This window comes from Vitis vinifera, chromosome 16 (assembly GCF_030704535.1).
Source record: "Vitis vinifera cultivar Pinot Noir 40024 chromosome 16, ASM3070453v1".
NCBI classification, from domain to species: domain Eukaryota; kingdom Viridiplantae; phylum Streptophyta; class Magnoliopsida; order Vitales; family Vitaceae; genus Vitis; species Vitis vinifera.
In genome coordinates, this window is record NC_081820.1 from 22916014 (window position 1) to 22938293 (window position 22280).

The 22280-nt window shown below is 33.7% G+C and overlaps 3 protein-coding genes across 4 annotated transcripts; 2 read left to right on the plus strand and 1 right to left on the minus strand.

The window, feature by feature from the left end:
• Window positions 1-1838: 1838 nt before the first annotated feature.
• Window positions 1839-7280, plus strand: LOC100255969 (deSI-like protein At4g17486). The gene is made up of 4 exons (XM_002273223.3): window positions 1839-2254; window positions 5183-5444; window positions 5784-5851; window positions 6616-7280. Exons 1-4 carry the CDS (start codon window positions 2111-2113, stop codon window positions 6883-6885), a joined length of 744 nt encoding a protein of 247 aa, XP_002273259.1. The 5' UTR covers window positions 1839-2110; the 3' UTR covers window positions 6886-7280.
• A 462-nt stretch (window positions 7281-7742) lies between these two features.
• Window positions 7743-12043, minus strand: LOC100250830 (uncharacterized). Of its 2 annotated transcripts, none has more exons than XM_002273388.4 (2): window positions 11748-12043; window positions 7743-9273 (listed from the first exon to the last, which is right to left on the minus strand). In XM_002273388.4, the coding sequence occupies exon 2, from the start codon at window positions 8843-8845 to the stop codon at window positions 8207-8209; it is 639 nt and encodes a 212-aa protein (XP_002273424.1). In that variant the 5' UTR covers window positions 8846-9273; window positions 11748-12043; the 3' UTR covers window positions 7743-8206. The 2 variants fall into 2 exon arrangements, with proteins under 2 accessions (XP_002273424.1, XP_019081634.1); XM_019226089.2 differs by having other exon boundaries at window positions 11798-11955.
• Window positions 12044-19284: 7241 nt separating this feature from the next.
• LOC100245692 (septum site-determining protein minD homolog, chloroplastic) lies at window positions 19285-20727 on the plus strand. Its single transcript, XM_002273491.5, has one exon. The coding sequence runs from the start codon at window positions 19426-19428 to the stop codon at window positions 20425-20427; it is 1002 nt and encodes a 333-aa protein (XP_002273527.1). The 5' UTR covers window positions 19285-19425; the 3' UTR covers window positions 20428-20727.
• The last annotated feature ends 1553 nt before the right edge of the window (window positions 20728-22280 follow it).

Consider the following 22280-nt stretch of genomic DNA (forward strand, 5'->3'; position numbering starts at 1 on the left):
AAGAGAATAAACGTTTCATCAAGCATCCAAAGTAAATCAAAATGAAAAAAAAAAAAAAAATCCAAAGATGAGTATTTAAAAGACGAAGAACAAGTACCAAAAAAACAAACATGTGACCTTTCATATCAAGAATCGATAAATAGATGAAAAACATAAAAATAATCACAAGAAAACAAAACGAAAATGAACTTACTTAACAATCTTCTCTCGAGTAAAACACTTGGCTTCTAACACACTAAGATTTGCTCTCTGAGTAATTTTCTTCAAAACATCGAAAACTTCTCTTTTCTTTCCTTTTTCCCAACAATTAGACAAAGTTTTCCCCCAAAATGAAAGAGAAAAGTCCCTTAAAAATGAGTCACATGTCATATCTCTACATCTCATCATCTCTTTTACTAAACTTTCTTAAATTCTTTAAACAAAATTATTCAATATAAAATTACTAATATATCCATCATCCATTCTTACCATCTCATTAACCACAACATTGATGGTATGTCTATCAAAATCAAGAGCGCACAGTGTAATTTTCATTGCCGAGGGAGGTGTACGTGGTCATCATGATACGAATGCGATGAAAATGTTACCGTTAGGGGGAAAGGGAAATGTTGACTTTCATTAGATTTAGATTTAAGTTTGTAATTTGAACGTTCTAGAGAGGGAGAGGGGCATGATTGGAATTTAGCAAATGTTGATGTAGTTAATTGTGAGCGTCCTGACTTTAATAATGATGGGTGTGTGACTGGGTGGGCCACGCCTCCAGCTTGTACAAATCATTCATGCCTTCAGTGGCATTCGCCTGTAATTATTCACGTTTTCCTTCTCCCAACTAATTATGCCAACTTTTTTTTTTTTAATATATATAATAATTTATTTTAAATATTATATAATATAGTAAATAAATAAAATAAGAATATATCCAAAATATCATCATTTGATTGATTTTGTTATTTCAAATCACATACATAAATTCCGAATCACATTTAGATCGATTTGAGTTTTTTTTTTAATTTTTAATTTTAGTTAAAAGAAAAAAATTCAAATAATTTTTAAAGAAAAATATGGATATTATAAAAATTTATTAAATATGACGAAAATTTATGTAATATAAAATAAATTTTTAGGAAAATAGTATGAATAATAATTATTGCTTGTATTATAAAGAATTATTCCATTTTAAAAAATAAAAAGAAATAGATTAAATCAAAATATGAAAATATTAATATTTAAATTTTATGAAAATATAAAGAATATTAGATTGAAATTCAAATAAAAATTAATTAAAATTCATAAAAATATATAAAAAAAATGATAATATACCATGTAAAAAAATTTTATGAAAAAAAAAAAAAATAGATTTTGTGATAAAGCCTAAAGCTACTAAGGGTTAGGAACTATTTTTTTTAAAATAATTTTCTGTTCTCCAAAACAAAAATACAAAAAACATATTTGATAATAAAAACTTATTTTTTATTTTCTATTAGAAAATAAAATATTTTCAAACAACATGTTTTAATTATTTTTTATTTATTTTTTAAAACTATTTTAAGAAATAATTATATAAACAAATAAAATGATTAAAAATATAATATTAGATATAAAAAAAAACTTTAAAATATATTTAAAAATACTAAAAACATGTTAAAAATATTTTAAGTTCAAAGTAGATTTTTATTCTATAAAAATTATAGAATAAATTTTAAAAATTATTTTTTAGAATTGTTTTTGGAAAAGATAGTAAATTAACAATTATTTTCTAGGCTATATTTTGGAAAATTTGAGTTGATATTGTAACAGGAAGGCATTTTGGTAATTTTAGGGAAAAGGAGTGGCACAAAACAAGAAGTGAAATCATTTTAGCCTCCCAATTCAGAGAGCAAAGGAACATGAAAGAAGAATCCAAATGGGAGCACATCTCCACAGCAGTGATGACCAAAATCAAATCAAATCAAATCGCAGAGACGCCGATAAACTGAGAAGGAAAGCAACCGTTGCGTGATCTTCGACTGAAATCCTTTCATTTTGGAGAGAGATTCAGGGAGAGTAGGAGTCACAGAGCTAGGGTTAGGGTTTGTAGAAGAAGAAGAAGAAGAAGAGGGGGAGGAGGAGGATGACGACGACGATGGAGGTGGTACTCCACATCTATGACGTCACTAATAGTGGCTCAGAGAAGACGAACAACACCATTGTTCAGATCAACAAGATCTTCAAGGACGGTATTGGCCTCGGTGGCATTTTCCACAGCGCTGTGCAGGTCTTTCTCTCTTTATAAATCCGTCTGTTTTTATCTATATGCGTGGTTGTCAATTGTTTTGAATTGTTAGGGTTTTTATTTTTATTTTCATTTTTTTTTGGTTTTTTGTTTGTTCTGTCGTTGCGAATGAGATCTGGAAATGTACATTTTGACTTTGATTGAACACTTCAGCCGTCTTTGTGATTCGAAACGGAGTTCTTTATTTGGTTGAGTTACACTCCGTGGACTACAAATGCGGAAAAGTGCTTGCACAGTGAGAGAAAGAGTTTCAAATTAATTGGTGCTCGAAATTGATCCCATTTTACACCGCCTTAGGGTTTTGGTGTTTATGGAGTAATGTGAGTGTGTGGCTATAGTTGACTATTTTAATACGGGTTGTTTTGGGGGTTGTTTTTGGAAGTGTAAGTTTATAATGTTTGATGTTGCAAGAAGATGTTTTCACTGAATCGGGTATACTTTGTATTTTGGGTTTTGATATTAGTAAAGCTGTTTTTGTATGGATGGGCAGAGGGATCTGATGGAGAAGTGCTTCTGTATGCGTAGCAAAGCGTGTTACTCTTTAAGAGAGTGCAGTTGAACAGACCCATAGTGTTTTCTCCTTTCATTTATTTTATTTCCTTTTGTGGATATCTACTCTAATGGCCATGATGCTGTATCTTGTAATTTCCCCAAATTTTAATTTCTCTTCACATGGTCCTGTTAGAGTCGATGTGATTCTAATATTAATGAATTTCTAGGTAGGGATTAGTTCTATTACATATCAAGATCTGAAGATAATCATAAGGCCTCCCATACTTTCCTGTTTATATGTAGGTTTCAACTAAATCTTTTAGTTTTCATTATTTTCCTTGGCTTTAAAATCCACTTCTTCACTTAGATTGCATGCCGAACAAATTACTTGGGGAGTTTTCTTACTTATGTTAAAATAACACACATACATAGAGTAATATTTTCTTTCTTTTCCCATGATAGACCTTCTTGGGCTTTAACTGCCCAAATATGCAATGATGATATTCATATCTGGTCCTGTGCAAAGAAATTTATCCATCTTGCACATATTTGTGATATATTCTCCTTTGTTGAATGTTGAATATTTAATCATGTTCAACTCTCAAGCCTCCATACTGGACATGATGGTCAAACTCCCTGTTTGTCTAAGTTTACCTTTCTGATTAGGATTGATCTCCAAAAACATTTGCCTTGAAACCCAGCCCGCCCTACTCCTCACTCTCCTTTTAGATTTATTTATTTTTTGTTTATTCAAGACAGGTGGTGGTTACAAGTGATGGACTACTGAAATTGGTGATGATGAAACTGTATGCTTCTTATTTACTTAAAGTGGGGCTGTATATTTAGGAATCTGTAAAATGAGGTGAACTCTGTAGTTTGTGTTTGAAACAGCTTCTGTTATAGACCTATGGTTTCCATTAAAATGCTGTTTTCCCTTTGTTTTGAAGAAGTTGCCTTGTTGAGGGAAAGGGAGAGAGCCTCCAAAGAAAAAGAAAATGGGAAGACAGTGAATGGTAAAAGAAGTAGATGATGCAAAACCAGAGAGCTATTCAAATTCACAAAGGAAATGTTAAGAGGAATTTGAAATCACCCACGCAAGGCTCTAAAGAAGTATTGCATCGTTTGGCTGGAGAAGTTCTAGTTTAGCTGAATGCTTAAATCACTAGAGTGCACAATGGAGGAAAGAGAGCTCATTGCTATTTCCTACAGCCTTTTAATGTTTCCATGCACTCCCCAATGAGAAGATGCAACTGCCCTACACTCCCTAGGTTTCTGAAATGGAAGTACCTTGGAACAATATGTAATGGAGACATATGTGGGAGTCAAAACCTTGATTTTATAAAGAATTATGTGAATGGAGAAGATGCAACTGCCCCCTGCTACCTAGTAATTTTGGAATGGAAATGCATTGGAAATAACCTATAATTGAGACTAAAACAGGAGCCAAGACCCTGGATTTATCAAGTATGATGTGAATAGAACAGGAATCCTCTTATCCCACGGCAAATTTAGGGAAGGATGCCCAAACTTTCAGAATTTCTTTCCTACTAAAAAAAATTTGCTGAATCATGTGTGCTTTCCTCACTTTACCTCCAACATCAGGAAAGGAGGGGCCATGAAAGAATATGAAATATCTGTTGACCACCCAACTACATAATATATGTTAAATGCAGGGGTTGTCCAGATTGAGTATGATAGAAGGAACGGATGTTCATGGAATGCTTAGTCCTTTTTTTATCAGCTTTATGTATAATTATAATTACCTTATGGAAACCATTGATCATCTGTTCTTTTCTTGCCCAGTAGCTAAAGCATTTTGTAGGTTGCTTATCAGTTTAAAAGGCAAGGACTTCCTGGATTATGAAATTGTTTGGAGTGGAACAGATGTTCATGTGATGCTGCATATTCTTACTTATATTATACTTACACAAGATTAAATGCATTAATTTTTAACTACCCAAGACTGACAGTTATGTGCTATGAGTCCTGAAGCACATAAAGGCATCTGTGTGATGCATTTATATCCACACAATTATATATGGTTGAAGATGTGAATCACAATAATTTTCTTCATGGATATTGCTGCTGTGTTACATGTAAGAAACATATTATTTGTTGAAAAGCGATCTTTGATTTCATGTACCATTTCTTCCTTTGTATTGCAAATTATTGTGTGTCAAATAACGGGCCTCTACCATTGATTCATTTTTATAACAAATTATTCCTCTTCATTTCATATCCTCTAATCATTTGTTTGTGTTGTATTTTTTAATTCATTTTTCAAGTTTATGGCAATTTTTTCTTGTGTTTGTGTTCTATCTCCTTAGTACAGAACTTGTTTTATTAACTTTGTTGCATGGTAGTGCTTGGAGAGGTTCTCTCATTCTGTAATTAGATGGTTTATGCCATATTGGACAGGTTTATGGAGATGATGAATGGTCATTTGGATTCTGTGAACAAGGAACTGGAGTTTTTAGTTGCCCTGCTAGCAAGAATCCAATGTACACATATCGTGAATGCATTGTACTTGGAAGAACAAACTTTTCAATCTTCAAGGTCAATCAAATCCTGAGAGAACTTAGTAGAGAGTGGCCTGGAAGCTCATACGACTTGTTAGCAAAAAATTGCAATCACTTCTGTGATGAGTTATGTGAAAAACTTGGTGTGCCGAAGCTTCCTGGTATTATTCATTTTCATTTCTGTACTATTGTGTTTGTGCAAGCTTGGATGCATGATTCTGTAAAACGTTCTTGTTAAGAATGATTGCCTTTAGATCCATTTGAAGTCCATCACCTGTCACTACATCACTTGATATAACAGAGTTCATTCTACAAGCTAAAAAAACGAATTTGTTCCTTGCTTAATTTATCCATGCATGCACTACCATCAGTTTTTAGATCCAAATCATAACAAGAACAAACAAAAGTGGTAGGCCTTATCTGTTATACCTTTAGAATTAAATAGTTGACTTTTAAAGGGAAAATAATTGTTAATTTTAAAATTCTTCCTTCTGTTACAGGTTGGGTAAACCGGTTCGCCAATGCTGGTGATGCTGCCATGGAAGTAGCAGGAAATACAGCATTGCGGGTGAGATATCTCCTGCATTTTCATTTGTCATATTCAACTGGAATTATATTTACAAACTAGTTCATTTCTAATTGCTATAGGTCTTGTAGAAACACTGAGTATGACTTCCACTTCTATTAGACACAACATATAATTTTTTACCACAAGTTAACTCTGGTTTTCTGTGAACCTATCATTGCATGTAATTAATATTTTACTAGCTGCAGTTGAAGTATTTGATTAACCTTTCGACTGTTGATTTCCACATTTTGTGCCCCTAGGCCTCTCTCTTCTTCCACCAAAACTCACCCCCACCTGGGAATTCTTTGTAGAATGTGGTAGATTCTCTCCTCCTAACATAACTGAAGTAGACTACCCACTCATTGATTTCACTCACTATTAGTGCAGTCAAGTTTCTGTTGTATTGAACTTGTATCTAGCATGCATTGAGTGTTCTGGGATTGACCTGGAAATGTGCTAGCAAGGCACCAATAAAACCTGAGTTATTTATGTGTTGTTGTTGTTGGAAGAACACAGGCACTTAACATATGTAAGCATTAGTAAGAAGGAAGCAAGTGCTGAAGATCGAATGGCAATTCCTTCAGCCCTCACTTTATTTCTCCAACTTTCAATATGGATTTTATTTTTTTTCGAACTGACTAGATTGAAAATATGTCAGATGTATTCCATTCTGATCTTCGCCTTGTTTGAATCAGTGATCTTTATTTGGTGCTTGTTGGTGCATTAAACATTGCCCTGATTGTCCTTATTATGGGTTCTCACAGTTTAGACAAGCCAAGACAGAGATCGTAACAGCCAGCAAAGTGGCATACCGATTCCTTTTGGGTGTTACTTCCAACTCAGCAGTCACTCCAGAATCCCCAAGCAATTCGAACAGGGCTACTCCAAGATTCCAAGGTGCTTGGTTTAAAAGCCTTGTTCCTTCCGGTGCCACCGGTGCCAGACCATCCAGTAGTTCAGAAATTGAAAATCAGGAGGATGTTGTACGGCAACAACCCCTACATGAGGCAGAGGCACCGCTGCGACAGACTTAACAGTACAATGTTTGAGGAAGATTTTTTTTTCCTTTTTTTCTCATTACTATGCGCTCGAGTTTAAATTGTTGAAAGCGATTGACAAATTATTCATTGTGTATCATTGTAAAATGTTCCTCCTGTTCATTTGAAATTTGTCTAGATTTGCCAAAACAGGGCTAGAACACATCCTACTGTGTTTTTCCTTACCTACTCCCCACAAGACGTGATTGAAATTCAAGTTCTCTCTGGAAGCTTTTATATGGGCAGCAAACCCAAGCATATTTTCTTAGCGTGTTACTGTGAGCCATGTTAATTTTGGGGTTCCTGTTCTGTATTCTTTTCTATGCAGTCTCTTTGTAAAGAACCGCAACAAGAAGTGGTTTAATGCCTTACTGACAGCTTTTGTAGGATCATGGTTTCTTTTTCTATTTGACTTATTGGTTTATATGGGGTTTTGTAAACATGGAGCTGCCACGTTTTTGTGCCGTGGGCAGAACAGGCCGGAATGAAACAATGAAAAATGATAGCCAGGCATGATGACTGACCATTCATGGATTCTACTGGAGAACATTGTCAAAAGCTGTAGCCGCTGATGAACTCAGTGTGCAATTAAACATGGTAATGGTGTGAGCATATATGCTTAACCTTGCTCAGGCAACTCCAACGTGAAAGCTACACTTGCCCACCGCACTCTTACTGCAGCTAGAACAGTTGGTATATTAAACAGCTCAGAAATTTGTTTTTCCTTCCTTGCCTCAAAACAGGTCTCCATTCTAAGTTTAGATGGATACAACCATTGATAACTAATAGGCACCCAATTCTTCATTAAAGAAGCATGCAAAATCTGACAAAGAGATGAACTCACTGATTATGAATTTACAAAATCACTAAAAGGCTCTTTCATTCCATTCATGATGCCCTTGTGGTAGCTTAATACAGCATTAATGGATCTATTAATATATTGAGAGTTCGAAAAACAACCCACAAAAAGGAAGGAACAAAAGAAAAAGGGCAAAAAACAAAAAAACAAGAAAAAGGAAAAAGACTGACTCTGTAGATGTCTCAGGGTATGGAAACCACTCCACCAGGGGAATCAAGCAGTTTCAAGGAAGAGGAGAAGAGAGTAAAGTGTGAGAACATTAAACTGCAACAATGTTTAATGCTGAACGGAAGCACTAGAGCGATGCGTGTATCTGATGAGCAGGAAGGTCACAATCTCCAGAAATATATACAAACCATTATTCAAAACTATGACATGACCATGAAACTAAGATGATTCATTCAGAGTTACTGGACCATATATATATATATATATATTAACTGACGCCTGTTCATCATCTTACCCTCTTAACATTCCATTGAAAACAATGGTGTCCACTGGTGCATCTTCTGCAATTTGGAGTGATGAAACAGCCTGTGCTGCCAAAAGCCCGGCTGAGATTTCTGTTGTCTCCCAACTTCCCTCCTCAAAATATGGAGGATGGAGATCTCTTCTAAAAGGCCCAGATGAGACTGACCAGTCACCATTGCCCAAATAATTCCATTCGCACCCTGATTCGTAAACATTAGAGACCCACTCAATTTCGTTGAGTGAGCATTTTGTTGGGCCCTGACAAGGAATGCCAGATCTTCCACCCATCAAGAGGTCAATACTGGTAGCACAATCCCATGGGTTGAACCCCTCATCTTTCTTCAGCGCCATCTTACGCGAATCATCCGAGTCTTCACCAAGTAGGACATGCAGAGCAACTGCCTCAGCAATTGCAGCTCCCTCTTCATCAAGCCTCTGCTGTTCCTCTTTCTTTTTCTGTTTCTTCTTTTCCAGTTCAGATATAATTGCAGCAGAAGTAGCTAGGGCTTTCTCCAAGCGTCTCTTTTTTTTCTCAGCCTGTTTTTGACGATCCAACTCATCTTTCACTTGCTTCTTCTTCACTTTTCTAACAGCAGAAGGAACTTTAGTACATGCTGTGTTATCCATGACCACTACCAACTTCTCTAACTACCCAGTCTTGTTTGCTTAATTTCTTTTACTCGGGAGAACTCTAAAACATGTACATTTTCTCTATAACTGTTTTTTTTCTCTTTTTTCTTTTCACACTAACTTAAACTCTAATTAATTTTTCCAACTCAGGAACTGGTAATATATAGTAAAATCCTGACACCTACACCCACTCAGGTCTGAAAGAATACCTCATCTTACGGACGGCACAATCCCAAACAGAAACTATAGGGCATAGCAGAAGAGCAGAATGATAAGCACTCACAAATCCATCCTTTGACACCATTCTTCCTAATTTCCCACAGCCCTTGCATTTACCCATCTTATGAAGACCAGTAAAACCAAAAAGCTGATTTGCTGCAGCCAAGCTTTCAGTTCAGTTCAAACAGCTCACATGGCCCTCCCTACTGCAATGAATTAAAGAAACAGTGTTCAAGTCATGAACATTTTTATGACACGGAAAATTTTCACCTGAACACATGAAAAAGCATATGCCCATAGGCTCACATGGAAATACAACATAGTTTGGTGATTTAAATCAGAAAACATAGAAACCGATAGAAGCCCATGCATAAATGCATGCACCAAAGATCAAAGTCCTGTTCAAACAATTCACATGGCCTTGCACAATGCAGCTGAAGTCAAAAATGAAAATTCAACATTTGTCTAATGGAAATTTGAAACACAGTATTGTCCACAGAAATATATAAACACATGCAAGCCCAAAATTAACAGAAGAACCTATACAAAAATGGATATAAGCAGGCTTTACATAGGAAAAACAGAAACACGGATGTAATTTCTACTCTATCCCCTGTATACTTTAGCCTCTTTTGTATACCTCCTGTATACTTTGAGGTGCTTCTTTGAAGTGCCTTTTATTATTAATATATTGCTGTTTATTCATCCAAAAAAAAAAAAAAAAATTCTACTCTATCCCCAGTTCCAGCAATAAACAAATATAATGAACAGCTTGAATTCACGCACCTTGAAGAAAAAAAAAATTCCTGGCTCTAGCCCTAATATAAATAAATCATTCTAAATCCACTCACGTATTTGATCTAAATATCAGAAAGCGAATTGAAATTCATTAATTTGATTTTCCCAAAGTGGAATTAGAACATTGAGGAGTGACAGCTGATGTTTCAAGCAGACAGTCCAAAATTCAGAAAGCATCAACGTCCGAAATGCTAATGTATCACAGATTTATTCTCTAAAAGTGGAATCCTCGATCCCTGGAAAGTAGAAATCAAACAGAAATTTCACAAAAGAAGGTAGCACTCAGGAATCAACCAGAGATGGAGGGAGATTGAGAATGCCGATACATCCCATGCAGGAAAGTGAGATACAATTTGTTTTGGCAACCCTTGTTGCTAAATATGTTTTTATAAATGCCAGAAATTTCAAAAAACTATTCCATTTTTATGCCCAATACAAAATTTCTTAGAAATATCCATTTCTACAAGCTTCTTGTTTTTCTGATGTTTAGGTGTCTTTCAATTGGCGGGGCCATCCCTAATCCTTTTTGCTAATGGAGCTATCAGCTTCAAGAGACTTTTCTTCAAATATCCCTTTAAAATAGGAATATTATAATGGAATCAAATCTTGATGAAAAGTAAAACTGAAAAAAAAGAGGAATTAAGAGGCAAAAATGTTCCATTTTGATTTTCAAGCTTGTTTTTGAATTAATGAAACCAACAGACTTGACATGGATGTTGGTGGTTTTTGCCAGTTATCAAAACTTGTTTGAAAAATGGAAAAAGGGGGGAAAAACCCCTACCCACCTGTTGAAGAAAACTTATCACAGAATTATTCTCTTTTTATAAAATATCCAACCATTCACTATTTTTGCTTCTAGAGACATAAGTAACCATGACCAATTTGTGTCAGTTGTTTCTAAGACACTTTCTTCCTAATCAGTGGTTTGCAAGGCGTAATATTGAAAATATGATCCTTTTCATGGCATAATGTTGAGAATATGATTCTTCATCTTGCGCTTTATCTTCACATTTTAACTTTTAAAGGAGTGAAGAGCTGCCACACCAAGGGAAACTCCTTGCTTTATCCCTGAGCTCAACACAATCCCACACAACCTAATTACATGCTTGATCCAAAATCTCAAAGAGATTATTGCAAATCAATAAGGGCATTTCCCCAATGTAGAAACAGAACAGTATGAACTGAGATTTAATGGCTCAAAACAGAAAATTCCAGAAATTGAAAAAGCCCATAATCCAGAAATCACAAATGCAAAACAAATCTAATCCTCGAACCAGGAAATCCATTTCGTTACTGACCCCCTGATTTATGATCCCTGAACACAGCATCGAATGATAAAAACCAAGCTAAAACCAAATCCCTAATGCTCTGTTTGGTTGAACAATTGCAGGTAAACAAATAGACTTAGAAATTCAAAGCTTAAGGTTTGGGGCAGTCCGCAGTCGTCCCCTAAACTGAGTGTAAAGTCACTAATTGGCTTAGAACAGGCAAGTGTCTCATTCTCCCGACCCCAAAATAGCACAAGGCCATATTCAAGCTACTATTTTCTTTCCTTTCGTCTAGTTTTCTCAGCAACCAAAGAAAAGGCTAAATTCCATAAAATCAGAAGTCCCACCACTAGATCCATCCAAAAAAACTACACCACAAACCCAAATTCAACACAAACCCCTTCAAACCCATAAATTCAACGATGTGATCTACTATACCCAGGTACAGAATAATCAAAATCCAATAAAACAATTCACATTTCTGCAAAAATAAAAATCAGATCCGAACGCCCAATTCACTAAACAGACAAAAATACGACCAAATCCATTAACCAAATGGAGTTCGCAACCCCAAAAATAATTCACACAGAAATAACCAAAAAAGAGAACCAAACCTGACTGAAACTGAAATGGCAGAGGGGGGAAATATGAAGAATGGTCTTACACTTTCTCAGTGGCCTTGGAAAGTAGAAAGAAAGGTAATAAGAAAATTAGGGTTTAGCTATCTATTGCTTGGATCCGAAGAAAACCTAATTTTCTAGAGAGAAGGAGAGAATATAACTGATCACATGAGAACGCTGAGGGAAGGAAGGGGGATAGGGAAGGGGTGGCACTTTGGTCATTTAACAGTCCTGGTGGACACGCGGCTTCATTCGGTTGGTCGTACGCGTAAAGTAAATCTAGAATCTCTGAATTTTCTTGGTGTGGATTGGGACAATGTGTATGATTGACTCTAGTGGCAAGAGGACACTTGGCAACTTTTTGTGACTGATAGACCTTAAAGTGGGCCCCTTTTGAAAGATAAAATTAAGATCATGATCTTCGGCAGGACATGCACCCTCCGATCTGCTTACTTTTGAAAGGAAGAACGAATCGCACGGCTGAGATTTCAGATCTAGAGGGCAGAGCTTGAAACGTTCAATCAAGTGGTCAACACTAATAGTAAAGGCAAAAACCTTGAGGTAAGTAGTTAACGTTAAATATTAAATAATGGAATTTTAGATTGTTTGGGCAATGACTATTGAGGGAGCTTCCTAACAAAGGTTTCTTTTTGGGATTATTAATAAAATAAGTACGAACAACTTTATATTATTAAAGGAAAAAAAAAAAAACATATAGAGGAATAATGGGTTCTATTTTCTACCTAATTTTGTTTGGTAAGAATAATGAATATTATTATTTTGGTCGTATGTTAGAAAAAATGAAACCCAAGATTTGAGACTACCAAACAAGTCAAAAAATGTGGAAATGACCAAGAAGGAACGTGGGGTATTTGGTCACAATTCAATGATTTTGTTGATTATGGTATTTCTTGATTTTGATGACCTAACTTAAGTAATTCTTGTTTCCTCCTAAGAAACATTTTGGGAAAAATGTGTTTTGTTAAGCATATTTAAAAAAAAATCAAATTTAATTTATTTTTCTAATTTGAATTATTAAAAGGTTCTTATTTTATTTTATTTTAAAATCTTTGGGTAAGAGTACACTTTTTCTTGTTTTGGACTTTTTGAAATATAGTTTCTTATTTTTCAAAATTCTAATATTTATATATAAAAAAAGGGTCTATGTTATGGAAAAAAGTGAAATCTCTTTAAAAATATGTAATTTAAAAGTAAGATTTAGAGTTCGTTTACTTGTCGTATTTGATTTGGCATTGTGTGGTACCACGCGTGACTTCGAAAGTTATGATGATATTATCAAGGAACTTCCTTTATAGAATATTTTTGCTTCTCATTTGGGGCAATTAGCAATCACTTTTCTATAGACTTTTGGAAATTTGGTTTCATGTAGCTTGACAAGGAAATTTTGAATAAGGAATATTCACCTATTGCCTATGAACTACATTTTTCGGCCTGATCTTAGACCCTGACTCATCTCCGTGGAGAAACCTTGCAGAGAAATCCTTAGGTTTTCAGGGCATTGGATTTTACTTCCATTTTGTCCACACGACAATGATTTTAAGAAATGATTTTAGCCTAAAAAGTGCTCTTAAAAAAATTAGGTGTTTGATAAAATTTATAAAACACTTTTAAAAATGTGAAAACTCATTTGTAGTGTTGAAAAATCATTTATAGTATTTTGTGGAGAAATGTTTGATGAACAATTATCCTAAAAACACTTTCGAAAAAAACATTTTGACTAAAAACATTTTGATTAGAAACACTTCCACATGTTAAATAAATTATATTACCAAAATCTCTTATTTATCTTTTGAAAAAGTAGGAAGTAATACTAATAATAACTTCTATATAAAATAAAATAAAATCTCTCATACAAGAAAGATAAACTTCCCTTGTATTGTTTGGAAAATATTTTTTTAATTTTCATTTTTACTTTTATTTTCTAAAAATAGTGTTATTTTTTTTCTTTTATTGAAAATATGTATGGTTAAAAAAATGAAAACTATTTTTAGAAAATTAATTTTAAAAATCTTGTTTGTTTTTAAGTATTCACTAATTAAAAAAATAATAAAAAATGTTATTAAAATTTTATATAATACATATATGATGTCATGAGATATATTATTATAGTGAAAAAAATATTATTACTATTATATATGTTGTATATTACATTTTTTATTATTTTTTTTATTTTGTTTATTAAAATTTTATTTTAAAATGGTTTAGTAAAATTTTTAATATATTTATAATTAATCTATTAAATTATTTAAAGATAAAAATATATCTACTTTTAATAATCCATAATTTAATAAATGAACAAAATACTTATACCATAAATATAATAATTGATGTCAAATATATATAAGGTAATATTTTATTTACATTAATATTAATATTTCTTTCCCATATCTAATATTAATATTCTTTTGATATTGTAGGTCCATGACGTCTTTTATACTATTTTATACTTTATTGGGCTTTTAACTTTTTAGAAAACAATTTTGAATTGCAAACATGGAATTGATGTTTTTTTTTACTTGATATCTCAAATTTTTAAATAGTTATTAAAATCATTATCTTTTAATGTAATCCTCTAAAACTTTTTTGTACATTATTACTATAATGCCCCAAACTTGATTTTATGAATAAAATGTTAATTTAAAAAAAAATGGGTAGAAAGGTCTTTTCACAATAAAACCCTGGGAATAAATAATAAGTTTTCTTCACTTTTGCATAGAGATTAGATAAGTATGATTGAAGATTTAAGATATTGGAGGTTGAAGATCATTTTTGCAAGTAAAATTCTAACTTTTAATTAGAATTTGTGATTTGTCATATAGTTTTGAACAACAAATGTTCTTTCAAAAATTAATGTTAGGCCTTCATTCAAAAAAATAAATTAAATCATTATGTAAATATATGAAAATAGATTGATTTATTCTTGAAGATAGGAAATTCTAAGGTTTCGAATTATTAGATCAAAAGAAAATTAAAATCATTTTATTTGATTTGATATGAAATTATTATTAACATAAATATGAAAAAGTTTAGTTGAAAATTTTTAGATGTATTAGCATATTTGGACTATAAGACTCACTACCCTTTTTAACTTACTCCATAAGTTACATGATTAAGGATCATTCTTTTGTAAGGTTTTAATTTTTTCAACTTAGTCTGGATGTATTATGAAATTTTCCAAGTAAGCTCCTGAGTTTAAAACTCCAATAAGGACTTGTAAACACCTCAAATCCTCCAATAACCACCTTTGACCAATATTAATAGTTGCTAAGGAACTAATTGATTTCCTTCTCAAGGCATTAGCCACAACATTCACTTTTCATGAATGAAATGTCTCATATTTAATAATTGATATCAAATAATGCAGTCATAATCCTTAAGTAATCATATTCATATTCTTTGTCTCATATTTAATAATACTTCAAACTCTTATGATCTATAAATATCTCAAAAGTTCCATTAAAAATGAAATGTCTCTAAACCTTAAGAGCAAAAATCAATGTAGCTAACTTTAGATCATGGGTAGGGTAGTTTCACTCATAAGGTTTCAACTACCTAGAAACATAACTCACGACTTTCCCATGCTACATGAAAATACAACCCAAACAATGATAGGCAGCATCACTATACAATACATATCCTCCTGAACCTGAATAAATAGTCAAATTGGGGTTGTTATGAATATGCTCTTCAACTCCAAAAAGTTATGCTCACAATCATTAGACCACTCAAACTTAATCCTCTTTTGTGTCAATTTGGTCAAAGGTAGGGCAATCTTAAAAAACCCCTCAATAAACCGCCTATAATAACCAACAAGTCTAAAAAAAACTTTGAATCGAAGTCATAGTACAAGGTCTCCTCCAATTTGCTACTACATCTACCTTTCTAGGGTCAACTAAAATGTCACCCTTGGTTGGCACATATCCAGGGGAAAAGGCTTTGTCTACCCAAAACTCGCTTTTTAAATTTAGCATACAACTATTTATCCTTTAAAGACTTGTTGTATGCTACTTATGTTCCTCTCCACTCTTTGAATAAAATAAAATAACATCTATAAAAACCACTACAAACTAATCTAGATAAGGTTTGAATACCCTATTCATTAAGTCCACAAAGGCATTAAGTGAATTTTTCAATCTAAAAGGCAATACCAAAAACTCATAATATTCATATCTAGTTTGAACAGTAGTCTTAGGTACATCCTCACCTCTAACCCTTAACTGATGATATCAATAACGAAGATTAATATTAGAGAATACATATGCACCTTGAAGCTAATCAAATAAATCATTAATTTAAGGAAGACGATATTTGTTCCTTACTATGACCTTATTCAATTATTGATAATCAATGCAAAGTCACATTGATTCATCATTCTTTTTTACAAATAGAACAGAAGCTCCCTAAGGTGAAACACTAGGCTTGATAAAACCTTTATCTAACAATTCCTAATGCTAAACCTTCAATTTCTTAAACGCCATAGGTGTCATCCTGTATGGGACCTTAGAGATTGGAGTTATCTCTAGTACCAAATCAATGGTAAACTTTACTTCAATTTCTGGTGGTAAGCCAAGCAAATCTTCTTGAAAGACATCAAGAGAATCCTATACAATGGTTATATCCTCCAACTTTAGTTTATTTTCACTATTCACCATATAGGCTATAAGGCCTTCACAACCCTTTTAAAGTAAGGAACTAGCTTGCAAGACTAAGATCATGTGCATTGGTCTATCCACTTACTTTCCCTTAAACCTAAACCAAAGTTGACTAAGAATGTAGAAAGTCACCCCTTTTCCAAAGCAAATCAATGTAGACATTGTAGGAAGCTAATCAATACATCCTAAAATCACATCAAAATCCTAAAGGTTAAGAAGTACCGAGTCAACTAATATCCCTTTATATTCAATCATCACAAGACAACCTTTAAGCATTCTATTGGTTATAATAAAATCTCCCATAGAAGTAGCAACAATCAAATCATAGTTCATGCTAGCAATAAACATACCCAACAAAAAGATGTTGAAACAAAAGAATGCATTGAGTCAAATTAGTCAATGAAAAACCAATTGACAATTTAGAGTAAAATGAAGAATTTGACATTTATATTAGATGAAATTAAAAATTAAACTATCTATTCCCAATTTAAACTAAATCAAGTCCTAATAAGATCATAACCTAGTGCTCGAATACCACTTGTAATGATATGCTCCCAACCGCATAGATATTATTCGTTTTAGGCTTGAGAAGCCCTCACTCTCGTCTCTGATACCATTTGTAACACTTAGACTTGAGTTGTATACAATTGGAATGAGTTGTACTAAATCATCTATGACAATTAAGGTAGACTTGCTACCTATTAGTTTTTGTTTTATTTTGAGTTCAAATTAACTTGTAGTTAAATAAGTCATTATATTACTTAAAACTAATCCTTACCATTTTAATTTTTCATTTTGTGTGAAGACGCATTTTCATTTTTTTATTAAATTAATTAAAGTAAAATTTTTATAATAGCAATATTTATTTTATTTTAAGAATAATAAAAAATATATATCTAGAAAAAATATTACTCATCCAAGAGTTCCAAGTAAAATTTCATTATGATGACCTGTTAAACTTGTACCATTATTTAAGAATATTAGACAATTTAAAATATAATTAAGGGACATACCCAATTGGGTTGAATTTTTAACTAAAAAAAATGGTTAATATATTAAATATTAGACAATTTAATATAAATATCCATCTATTTAAAGTATTTTACAAATTAATATATAAATTTTAAACATTCGTGGGCTTAATCAATATAACTTCGAGCGCAACTTTAGCAGGCCTTGACAATAAACTAAATCTCAACTCGAAATGAAACTCATTGGGCCAAAAGCCCAGCCCATTCCAATGTTAAATCCAATGTTGAACCCCCAACCCAAGCAACCTAAACCCCCAACCCAAGGTTTCTGATTAATACTTTTCTTTTGTGAAGGCTTGACACAAATAAAATTTTGATTTGACATTTATTTTTAAAACTCAATATAAATAGCAATTTAAACTATTCAATCCTTATAAAATTAAGAGTTCATTTGAGAGTTGTTCCAAGAGAGTTAGAAGTATTTACGGGAACATTTCTTTGTAAAAATTAAGGTGGTATTTGTTTTTTTTTCTTTTAACTTTTTATTGAAAATAACTTGTTTTTAGATTTTAAATTGTTTTTTTTTTGTTAATTTATTATTTATTTATTAATTTTTTTTAAGAAATGTAAAAAATCAAAATATTTGATTTTTTTTAATGTTGAACATGTTAGTTTTTTTTTTTACTTCTTAATACTTAATAAAAATAAAATATTTAAAAAAAAACCATTTAATTTTTAACATTATTAAACAGTATTTAATTTTAAGTTTTATTTAAAATTAAGTCCAAAAGACAAATACCACTTAATAATTTTTTAAAATTACTTCAAAAAGACAAAATATTAATGATTCCTAGAACCCCACTTGATATTTATCAAAATCACTCCAAAAGTTACTATAAGTTGGACTACATTGTATGTCCAACCTATAATTCCAATTAATAGTATTTGGAAGCAAATCTTCAAGGACCCAAATCACCCAAAATGTTAAAAATAAAAAAGCATTAAAATTAAATTAAAGTAAAGGGCTTTGTAATTATATATGTTATATATATGATGATATTGTACTATTTCGAGGTACCAAACATAGAAGACAACCAACTTGCGGGTCTACCCACTTTTTTGGTCGAGTGGTGAATTTTGCTACGATTGATACCTCCTAATGGGGTTCAAGAGTTTGCCGGGAATGAGTACCCAGAATTACATCGATCGAATAGTGTTTCTTGGTTGAGAAATGTTCCTCGACTTGTTTAAGCCTTAAGTTGCCCGATAGTTTGCCCTGACCAAGCTTAAAAGAACATAAAATGGTGCACTAGGAAGAAATTATCAGGTTGCCCTCAAAATGCTCATATGGTGTAGATATTAAGGGTTGCGACAAGACGTGAACGAGGAACAAACCCCAAAAGACAACCTTGTCCTATCACATCAATAGAAGGCGTTAGTGAAGAGGGTTAACCATGCGCCACCTGATGCAAATCTGCCCAACCGATCATAAGCACAATGCGACTTCTAACATTTGACTCGTAACATGCCACTTTCCTATAAGAAAGCTGACTCATATAGCTTGGAAAGCCTATAAAAGAGGATGAAGAACAAGAGAGAAGGTAGATCATATTTCTTAATAGCCAAAGTACCCACCAATAGAGGAAATGACATTTAGAAGTTGGCAAGTCACTCGAATCATCAGTGGATCAACACATCGAGAAAAGTTGAACACTAACACTATAAAAATATCAAATATGAGTATAAAAAGAATAATCGAAAATCAAAATAAATGATTTGGGTAAAATTCGTAACTAATTAAAAAGAATAACCGAAAATAAAAATAAGTGATATGGGTAAAATTATGAAATAAAATTATCCCAAAATTTGAGTAAAATTACTTAAGACATGAGTCACAGAAGTGTAGGCGGAGAGCAAAGTCGAGTTTTCAGCGCCTCCTCTCTTACATGCTCATCCAAAAAGAAATGAAGCCCCTCCCATAAACCCTGGAATCTCTCTCTAGATCCCCCTTTTCTCCCTCTCCAGAAAATGTTGTCTCCCCAACTCCTCCCCAAAACCCCTAATCCATTATCTTCTATCTACACGCCAAACCCTTTTAAATCCTTAAACCCCAAAACCCTCAAACCCTCCAAGCCAAACTTCAAGCCCAAACCTCACAACCCCACTACCATTCAATCGGTTCTTCAGTGGAACCGCAAACCCCAGCTCGCCGGGGACACCCCCCGCGTCGTCGTCATCACTTCCGGCAAAGGCGGCGTCGGCAAGACTACCACCACCGCCAATGTCGGCCTCTCCTTAGCCCGCCTAGGCTTCTCTGTCGTCGCCATTGACGCCGACGTCGGCCTTCGCAACCTCGACCTCCTCCTCGGCCTCGAAAACCGTGTGAACTACACCGTCGTTGAAGTCCTCAACGGCGATTGCAGACTCGACCAAGCTTTGGTTCGCGACAAGCGGTGGTCGAATTTCGAGTTGCTGTGTATTTCAAAACCCAGATCGAAACTCCCGATTGGATTCGGAGGAAAAGCCCTAACTTGGCTTGTGGATGCCCTTAAAGCTCGTGAAGAAGGATCGCCGGACTTCATTCTGATTGATTGCCCAGCCGGCATTGACGCCGGATTCATTACGGCGATCGCTCCGGCGAATGAGGCGGTTTTGGTGACCACTCCGGATATTACAAGCTTGAGAGATGCTGATAGAGTTACTGGACTGCTCGAGTGCGATGGAATCAAGGATATAAAAATGATTGTGAACCGGGTTCGGACGGATATGATAAAAGGCGAAGACATGATGTCCGTTCTTGATGTTCAAGAAATGCTAGGATTGGCATTGTTGGGAGTGATTCCAGAGGATTCCGAGGTGATTCGGAGCACAAATAGGGGGTACCCACTTGTGTTGAATAAGCCTCCCACATTGGCAGGATTGGCATTTGAGCAAGCAGCATGGAGGCTTGTTGAGCAGGATAGTATGCAGGCTGTTGTGGTAGAGGAGGAGCCAAAGAAGAGAGGGTTTTTCTCATTTTTTGGAGGATAAAATCAAGCTGGTTAATGATGGTTTTTGGAGTTTGAAGTAGGAGACAAGGACTAAATTTCGAAGCTGTGTACAGTTGTAAGTAGAGTTTGTCTCTCCACATTTGGATTTTTTTTTTTTTTAATGTGTCTTTGTGCTTTGCTAGCAGTTTTGTTTGGTGCTTTAATTGATCAATTGTTTGCAGACCAAGTTTCTGTACTGAAAAATTCTTGTTTGTAGCAATCAAATGTATTGAATCCAATGATATGGAAGGCTCTGAATTCTTGAAGATCAAAATTAATTGAACTCAGAACTTGTTTGATATGTGATATATGAAACCTTGAGGAGTGAATTTTGAATTCAAATGGCTGCTTAGAATTTGAATGATTGCTATATATGTACTTTGCGATAGTTTAGCAACTTTATGAAATCAGATTACATTTTTGTAATAGAGGTTGCAAATGTTTTTTTATAATAAGTGAAATCTTATGTGATGAATGCCTCCTCATCTGCCGCGGAGTTAACCACTTAATGCATCCTTAATTGTCTTAAGCACCACCCAAGACCATGACCTTTGTGCTATCTTTAAAAATAGAAACTTTCTTGGGGGGCAGGTGAACTCCAAACACCTTATGTGAGATAGAGATACTACAATCTAATACTCAAAAGTCTAAATCTTATAGAGAGATTTCAGAGAAAATCTTTTTCATCTTCAACATGTTTTCAAAATAAATCATCCTTGTCAACATGGGGAATCACATTCTTTCTTATCATTAAATTCTCTGATGGACCTTGGATTCCATTGGCCATAACTACCTTCCATATACTACTAATTCACAAATAGAACATCCATGTTTAAATTATTTGATGGAAAGAAGACCCAGAAATGGTTCTTAAGTGGAGTCTCTAGAGTTATTATCATACGAAAAACTTTGTTATACAAAGACAATTAGGATGAATCTTGTTTGACACAATGATTGATGTAGGCTTTGTTGGAGTGCATGATATATACGTTGTGGGTTCAAATCCTATAAGCTTAAGCTTTTAGGAAAATTAGTAGATCGGATTTTCGTTTAGCGGGAGGTCATGTGTTCGAGCCTCATTGTATATTTATTTCCCCAATTCATTAAGCCTAAAGGAGGCTAATTGTGATTGTTTGCTTACAAGCATATGTACCTCTTCATATGGTATAGACATGCACACGAAGGAGCATGTGAAAGAGTATGATATATATTATGAACTCAAATCCTACAGGTTTAAGTTTTTAGTAAAATTGATTATTTAACATAGTACTAGAGGAAGAAGAAGGCTTGGAAGGTTGCTCCATTGTGTCTGTTTTAGGCTTTATGGCGGGAGAGGAATAGGAGGGTTTTTGACAACTATGAAAGCACGGATCAAACAATTAAAAATTCTTTCATGTATCTATTTTGAGATTGGATTAGATTGTATATTGAGAGTGGTTCTTTATTGTTGTTAGACTTTGTGGATTGGGAAGGCCCTCGGTAGGGCACGGTAGTGGGTTTTTGTGTCTTTGCGCCTTTTTTGTCCTTCTTTCTTCGTATACGATGTGTACACTTTCTTTCTTTTAATACAATTCTTATTTGCCTATATATATATAAAAAAAAAGTACTAGAACTTCGTTTGGCTGGAGGTCATGTGTTCAAACTTTATCACATGTTTATTTCTCCACTTTATTAAATCCAAAATGGGTTGCTTGTAGTTTGTTTATATGTGGGCTTGTGTGTGCTTTTGTGTCTCTCCATGTATAGGTACGGGCTCGCACATGCAGGAGGGTTTTGGAGGGCATGATATACATTGTGGGTCAAAATCTTATAAACTTAACCTTTTAGGAAAATTGGTAGTTCAACAAGTTTTGT

Excerpts from the sequence above, each read along its gene's own strand:
- LOC100255969 (XM_002273223.3), top strand. The coding sequence starts at position 2,111 with ATGACGACGACGATGGAGGTGGTACTCCACATCTATGACGTCACTAAT. Across the intron at positions 5,445-5,783 it reads TGGTGTGCCGAAGCTTCCTG|GTTGGGTAAACCGGTTCGCC; the intron begins GTATTATTCATT and ends CTTCTGTTACAG. Across the intron at positions 5,852-6,615 it reads CAGGAAATACAGCATTGCGG|TTTAGACAAGCCAAGACAGA; the intron begins GTGAGATATCTC and ends GGGTTCTCACAG.
- LOC100250830 (XM_002273388.4), bottom strand. The coding sequence starts at position 8,845 with ATGGATAACACAGCATGTACTAAAGTTCCTTCTGCTGTTAGAAAAGTG.
- LOC100245692 (XM_002273491.5), top strand. The coding sequence starts at position 19,426 with ATGTTGTCTCCCCAACTCCTCCCCAAAACCCCTAATCCATTATCTTCT.